The sequence below is a fragment of the Eimeria mitis genome, genomic scaffold (genome assembly GCF_000499745.2).
Source record: "Eimeria mitis Houghton genomic scaffold, Emh_scaff189, whole genome shotgun sequence".
NCBI classification, from domain to species: domain Eukaryota; phylum Apicomplexa; class Conoidasida; order Eucoccidiorida; family Eimeriidae; genus Eimeria; species Eimeria mitis.
Window position 1 is genome coordinate 12,690 of NW_013570212.1, and position 8,045 is coordinate 20,734.

Consider the following 8,045-nt stretch of genomic DNA (forward strand, 5'->3'; position numbering starts at 1 on the left):
CTTCTACAGTGCTGCGTATGATGTCTCTGTTGCTGTGGTTTGTTACTATGATTGTGTTGCTGTTGGTGATGGGGGTGGAGATGAACACCGTCGTCATGTCTGGGGCTGCATTTCTCTCTGCTGTCACCGTCGCTCTCAGTGGGTCTTAGTTGCACGCATGCACGCATGCAAAAGAGAGAGAAATAGAACCAGAGACAGACAGAAATAAATATATATACAACAACAGCAACAAATACATGCGCGAGAGACAGACACAAACAGATAAACCAGAAGAACGAGGCATATACAGTAACACACGCAAACAGAAACCAAACAGAAAAGCAAACGGAGACAGCACCTAAAAAGCACAGCAAAAAAAAAAAATTTATACACATACGGAAGCAAAGACACTGACAAAGGGAGGCTGTAGTGCTCACAAGCTGCTGCTGCAGCTGCTGTTGCTGCAGCTGCTGTTGCTGCGGCTGCTGTTGCTGCAGCTGCTGTTGCTGCAGCTGCTGTTGCTGCAGCTGCTGTTGCTGCAGCTGCTGTTGCTGCAGCTGCTGTTGCTGTAGCTGTTGTCGGTGTAGCTGCTGTTGCTGCGTTTCTATTCTTGCCGCTCCCACTGCTGCTGTTGCTGCTGCTGCTGCTGCTGCAGCAGCAAAAGAAGCAAAGTTTATATATAAATGTGTATTCAGGCTATATCTACCAACATTTCATAACAGCTGTTATTTTTGTGGCGTTTACAAACCCTTATAACATTGGAGACAGAGTGAGGATTGACGACGGAGATGTTCTCTACGTCAGACGCATCCGTACATACACCACAGAATTCGAAAGCATGCACGGAAAACCCGTAAGAATGCAGCAGCAGCAGCAGCAGCAGCTGCTGCTGCTGCTGCTGCTGCTGCTGCTGCTGGTGCTGGTGCTGCTGGTGTAGCTGGTGTGAGGGTGCTGACGCTATGGCTGCCTGGTGCTGCTGCCGATGGCGATGGCGTTGCTGCTTTTGCCGCTGGTGTTGCTGCTGATGTTTATCCCGGTTTTGCTGTTGCTGCTGCCGCTACTTCTTTTTCGGTGTCTGCTGCGCTTCTGCTGATGCTTGTATTGCTGCTATTGTTGTTGCTGTTGCTGCATACAGACGGTGTGCTCGGTTGTCGTCGTGGCTGTATATGTTTGTTTATTCAAATTTTGTGGTGTATGTATCTATCAATCCTTTCTCTGTTTCTACTTGTATAAAATGTTTTAAGCGTATCTTTCTCTATTTGTTTGTTTAATTCTGAGCTGGATTTTGCTTGGGGGGCGTGCGTTGCTACAATACTCCTTTCCTAGGTTGTGTGATGTTGCTTGTCAGCCAGAAGAATATTTTGGTGTTTTCTTCGTCTGTTTGCTTCTTTGTCTGCTATCTGTCTTCTATCGTTGTATGTTTGTTTGTTTATTTGTTTGTCTTGTTTGTCTGTTTGCCTCGTATGTTTTGTTTGTTTTCGGTTGTTGTATTGTNTTTGTTTATTTGTTTGTCTTGTTTGTCTGTTTGCCTCGTATGTTTTGTTTGTTTTCGGTTGTTGTATTGTTTACTGCACTTGTTTTGCCTGTTTTTCGTTTGTTTATTGTTGAGTTTCCAGTTTATATGATACGGGGATGGTTGTATTGTATTTTTCATTTTATTTATTTGTTTTTTTGTTTGTTTCTCATTTGTTTTCAGATAATATACAGCAACGCTTCTTTGTTTTCGCGCGTCATAACAAACGAGTCACGGGCAAAAGTATCGACGTTCGAGTTGGAGGTTTCAGTAAGCATATCGACTCCGCTTTTTCTGATAAAGGCGTTGGAACATGAAATGAAGAAATATGTACAAAGCAGACAGATGGACTTCGTCAAAGACTCCCTGCGTCTGCTCGTATATGACGTTCAGGCCGGCCACTGCATCAAGGCACGTCACGCGTACACAGCTAGCTACCTAGCTAGCTACCCAACTAGCCAACTACACAGAAGCTTTCACGTACACAGAACTCCGTAGGTGCAGGCAGTTCTCGGCTAGCCAGGTGAAAGGAGAGATACCCACTTATACAGATGGCTAGTCAGCTGGCCAACGCGTGAAAGAGAGGCGGGGGGAAACACACATTTAAAGAGGCGGCTAATCGTGAGTAGCTACAGCGCAGATACATAAGTAGAGAAGTTGGTGAATATATAAGTCGTTAATGTAGAGAACACGCAGTGACAAAACGTACTGGATCTTAGCTAGTTAGATAGCTACCCCAGGCTCACACCTGGCTGGCTAGCTAGCGGGCGTCTGTTAGTGTAGAGCGGAAATGTAGCTGACTATGTGGGTGCTGCGGTGTGTTTGGGGCTGCATGCGCGCAGCTGACCCTGTGGTTGACGTGCGTTGAGGGGTGGGGGAACTGGGGGAAGGTCTTAAAGGTGCGGTCTGAGGTGTATCTGCACCTGGTGAAGGCACTCAATGAACTGGGCATTTCATTCCACTTGCCACAGCAACCCGTCTCAATCCTCAACAGGCAAACACTGACCTACAGTAACAACAAAGATTACCAAAAACCTCACACCCCCTTGTAGCAGCTGCTCCTGCTGCTGGAATTGCTGCGGCACCTGTTGCTGCGCTTGCTGCTGCTGGACGCTCTGCTACTGCTTGCTGCAGTTGCTGCAGCTGCTGCTGCGCGACGCCACACGGCTCAGCCTGCTTATGGGTCCTCTCTCATACTAATTTGAACGAATGTGTTTGTCTTTTTACCGCATTCTATAACAATTTCCATGCAGTTAGTTCGTCAACAAGTTGTAAAGATGTATGTGCTGTCGGTTGCTTTGTTGTCAGCACGGCGGCTGTACTGGTGGCAGATAAGCATGTATATATATATATATATATATATATATATATATATATATATATATATATATATATATTGGCAATGAAACAATGGCCACTAAGGGTTAAACATTTTTGCCGTATGGACTGATTCTACAATCTGTTTTATTATTAAAATTATATTTCAGTCTTTCGTCTGTTTCATGCATTTGTTCTCCTTTTTCTTGTGTACATTTATCTACATCGTCTTCTGTGAATTTGCGTTAATCTGTTTTATGTTTCTATTCTCCTTTGTACTGTGTATATTTATACGTCTTTATGTTGTTATTCCCTTCTGTCGCCTGTGTATTTGTTTCCGTGTTATGCTCCTGTCTGCATGTCGAGCCTCAGGCTTAATATGTGTTGAAACGAAATGAAAAAAGAAAACAAAAGTCGACTCGCAGTTGCGTTGGTCTGTGCTTAGCAAACGAGACCAATAATACATATATTGGTCTGTAATATAAACATACAAATATGTCTTAAATACATATACATCTTATACATACATATATTATATATAATAGAATTCAACAAAAGAAACTACGGAACTAAAAGACAAAATGCAGGCAAACAACGCCGCCTTGAAATACAAGCAACCCCTTGGCTACAGCGGCGGGCACGGACTGAAGTTTACTTATTTTTTTTTCTCTGCATTAACAGGTCAGTTGTTCTGCCTGTCAGTGTATTTTTTCTATGCAAGGATTTTCTCCTTTACTACCTATTGGCTCAAGCATGCTTTCATTAGCGTTTTATTTGAAATACAACAAGAAAATACAAACAGCAGAAACCACGTTCTATAGAGTCAGTACACAAACCCTAAACGGTTCGTTTTCTTTCATGCTTTCTTGGGGGCGTCGATGATGTCTACAAAGGCTTTCTTCAGAGATGCACCGCCCACAAGGAAACCGTCAACATCTTCGCACTTAATCAAAGAAACGCAATTCGAGTCACTCACGGAGCCCCCGTACACAATACGCAACGAGGCTGCAACCTCTTTCCCCACGCGCTCAGAGATAAACTTGCGGAGTTCCTACAAAAAGATTAAAACAATTTAAAAACAGAAAACAATTGAACAACAAAAAATATTTAAACGATGACCAGCACAGTACGCTCCTACGTTAGCAGGGCACCCTTTGTTTTCAGCAACACCAACAAACGCAGTGCAACAGCAGCAGCCCCAAAAGCAGAAACAAAAGCAGCAGCAGCAGCAACCAAGGCAGCAAAACAAGCTTAACGAGGATTCGCAGCTAAGCCACAGCAGCAGCAGCAGCAGCAGCAGCACGACGACCCGTGACAGCAACAGCAGCAGCAGCAGGAGCAGCAGCCTTACCTGGTGAACCTCCTGTGCCTGTTCAGGTGTAGCGACTTTGCCTGTGCCGATAGCCCATACGGGTTCGTAGGCGATGACCACTTTATTCCAATCTGTGATTTTGGGGATCACCGCGTCCAGCTGCGTTCTGCATACGTCCATGGTTTTGTTGCTTTCGCGTTCCTCGAGCTTCTCACCAATGCAAATCTGAATAACCAGAAACGGAAACAGAAAGAAAGCTACCAATATAAATGCATAAATGCACAATGCCCCTTGAAATAATAAAAAAAGCATAATCAATAAACCCCTGCAGTCATACAAAAGCATCAACAATCAACCTAAGAAATATTTCAAATGCAACAAGAACGAAGACGAAGAAGGAGGGGGGGGCAGAGGAAGCAGAAGGACAAGAACAAGAAGGTGAGGGAGATGAAAAAGAAAAAGAAGAATTTTTTTTTTTTTTTTATGATGCTGACCACTACATAAAGGCCTTCTTGCTTCAGTGCCATTGCAACTTTCTCTGCTACGACTTCATCCGTTTCTCCATAGTACTGGCGCCTCTCGCTGTGGCCCACCATCACCCACTTCATTCCCATATCCGCAACCATCTCCGCTCTAAGAGAAACAAAAAAATAAATTAATTAATTAATAAGAGAAAGAGACAAAACAAAAGAGGAAAATGTGCAAACAAACGGGCACTTTGGAGTGCAACGTGCAGCAAGAAGAGAAACACGCGATACATATAGCACGAAACGATATCCTAATATAAATACACAACAGGCAAAACATGAAAAGCTCAGCAGACGACAGAAACAAATGGGTAAAAGATGAACAGAAAGCATGCACACCAAGACCCTCGCCTGAAAGGCAAACCATGACGGGGAAAGCAGAAAAAGTTGAATACACGACAGATACAGCAGAAAGCAAAAAGATGTAAACCCTCACGTGATTTCGCCTGTGTAAGCTCCTGAGCCCGTCCTGGAGATGTTTTGGCAGCCAATCTGAAATTCATTTTTCAGCTTTTCGCGGGCCAGTGGAATGTGCAGTGCTGTGGGGAAGAGGACGACCTCTGTGCAGCAGCAACAGCAGCAGCAGCAACAGCAGCAACAGGAGAAGCAGAAGAGAATGAAGTATGCTTTTTAACGAGATAGAAATAATGGGGACAAAAATACTGAGAAAAAGAACTCCGTTTGCTGACGACACGCATATACAGACAACATACAAACATGGAAACAAACGGCGTTCAATAGACGCGAATACATAACGACAAAAATATAATCAAGGAAAACTTGGAAATGAACAAAAGAAATAAATGGATGCCAACAGCACCACAACGTGTTGATAACCCCCAGGTGTGTACAGATCATATGAGAGAGAAATACAAAAAAAAAAAAAAAAAAAAAAAAAAAAAAAAAAAAAAAAAAAAAAACTATGAATTAAATCATTTGAAACAGAGAACAAAATTTAAACCCTTTATGTCACCCACCGACACATTTATCTGCTGCTTTCTTGTTGTATTTGTTAAACAAGCGGCAGAGCCGATGCCGCAAACAGCCAGACTGGGGGCTCCGGCCCTCTGTCCACAGCCACGGCCATAGGCAATTATACTGTTATTAAGCCACTTGAAATACGAAATACAGACAAAAATATAAAACAATCAACATAAAATAACAAATAAAACCGAAAAAAAAACGACAAACCACGCATGCACAAACCCCCTTGCACACTGTACACGCCTCATCGATGAAAGCAAATCATATTAAAGTTTACAAATACATTCATCAGAGGCTGGAGATCCCGCTGCGGACTCCGCCCCAGCATCCAACGGCTCAGAGAGAGAAACTTGCTGCTGCTCAAATAGCTATGGTGTTGAGTGCGTGAGGAGTTAATGTTTAAAGTGAAGAGGAAAATGAAAACCCTGAGCTGGTATTTCTGCCTTTTAGTTGCTCTAGCTACTGCAGCTGCTGCAGCTGCTGTAGATGCTGCAGCAGCTGAGGCCGCCACAGCAGCAACTGCTTTCGTTCTATATGTTCCGAATGTGCTTTCCTGTGAAAGCTGCTGCTGCTGCGCTACGCAGCTGCTTTCGCTGGTTCCGCTCGTGTAATAGAGGGCGCAGCAGCAACAGCTGCCGCTTTGGTTGTGAGCATGCTGAGTGAGTTTACTTACGGGTCTGGTTTGGGTCGAAGTTTGCCTCGTTGAGTTCTTTTGAAAGATTGCAAATGGAGGCGACGGAGCCGTTGGACTTCCAGTTGCCGCCAATCCACGGTGTCCGCGTCATTGTGTCAGTATGTGCGAGCTGAGCAGCTAAATGCAGAGAAAAGAGAAAGAATAAAAGAATATCGATGAGTCTATTCAACTCAAATCCTCTTAATTTCTTATGAAACTTGCAACTTTACACAGTCAGCCCCGGACGCGCCCCCGGTGCGAATCATCCCTCATCGTGGCTGCATGCGTGATGCTTGGATTCTTCTATCGTCCTGAATTGCGCACCCAGTAAGCGATGCACTTGTTGAAATAAGTGGAATTGACGGTATAAATATATTTATTTAAATATATAACCCGGACTTGGGCGGAATTTCACTCAAAGAAGAGTTCGTGATAGCGCCGCTCCAGTGCAAGTTTCAGTGTTGCAGCTTTCCTCACTCTGCGCACTGCCACAGACGACGCGCCCTGCTTCTCTGATTGCGGGTTTCAACGGTGTAAATGAACACAATTGAGTTAAAATAAAAAACTAAATTCCACGTAAACGGAATATTTATATTTATATTTAATCGTTTTGCTACACATTCTACTGAGGAGCTGTAAACTCAACTGCTCGAGGGGTAACCGGCGGTCCGTGCAGCGCGTGATCGCCCAAGGCGTGTGTACATAGGGAAAATAAGTAGTCAGAGGAAAGCAAAACTCGGCTTTAAACGTTTTAAAACAATTCACTTTGTTTAAGTGCTTTCAAGAGCTAGTTTATTCGTACTTTCGTACTACTACCAGCGGTGCTGCAGCTCGCCTAGCCCGCTGACGACCTGGCGTACCTTGATATCTTTGTTTTCTTTATTGTTGCTCATTAGATACTGCTGTATACGGTTTTGTGTTATTATATATTACATACGTCAGGCATTGCTATTATAGTTGCCTTGCTAACGATAAAATCAAGATACTCATCGCCTACTACAAATGATACAACTGACTGCAGCCTAACGCAAACTGCGTTATTAGTGTAGTGTACTTTGTGTACAAGCTCTGTCTATGCTGGAAACTGAAGCCCATAGAGCTATCGGGGTTCAAGGACGAATGATATAATGTGCCGTTGTGAGCTGGCGCTATATTATATGAATTCGGCACGAGTTCAGACAAGAAAGCGCTGCTGCAGCTGATGATAGAATCTGCTGGTGGGGGGGTTGCTGTCTTAACTGCTATCATCACAAGCAGCTGATCCTCTGTTTCCTGTGCCTCTATAGGAATTCAAAAAGAACGCCAGTTGCAGGAATTGCGTTGCGTTCTATGATTCTTTTGTTTTAATATTTTGCCTGTTCAACTTTTGTTGCAATGCAACAAACTCGATTAAATAAATGAGGTGTACAGGCACCAACCCGTAATTTGGATGCACGCATGATGAATGCTCTATCAGAAATCTATATGAAGGCGCCGCCGCTCACACATATTTGTTTATCTGTTTATATATATATATATATATATATATATATATATATATATATATATATATATATATATATATATATATATGTGAAGATGCAGTCGTCAGCCTCCTTGCGGGGGTGCGTGTCAGGTGTTCAGCTCTGTTCGGCGTTCATCGCTTCTGCTGCTGCTTGTTCTGCACACACAGAATTTTCTTTGGAGCAGACAACTTGCTATAAACCACCTTTTTATTGTGTGTATATATTTTTTATGTGA

The 8,045-nt window shown here is 43.4% G+C and overlaps 1 protein-coding gene across 1 annotated transcript; it reads right to left on the reverse strand.

Annotated features, from left to right (window-relative positions):
* Positions 1–3,665: 3,665 nt before the first annotated feature.
* On the reverse strand, positions 3,666–6,417 carry EMH_0002570 (triosephosphate isomerase, putative; the record flags this gene model as incomplete). Its single annotated transcript, XM_013496057.1, has 5 exons — positions 3,666–3,860; positions 4,161–4,346; positions 4,616–4,754; positions 5,085–5,208; positions 6,306–6,417. The coding sequence occupies 5 exons, from the start codon at positions 6,415–6,417 to the stop codon at positions 3,666–3,668; spliced, it is 756 nt and encodes a 251-aa protein (XP_013351511.1).
* Between the last annotated feature and the right edge of the window lie 1,628 nt (positions 6,418–8,045).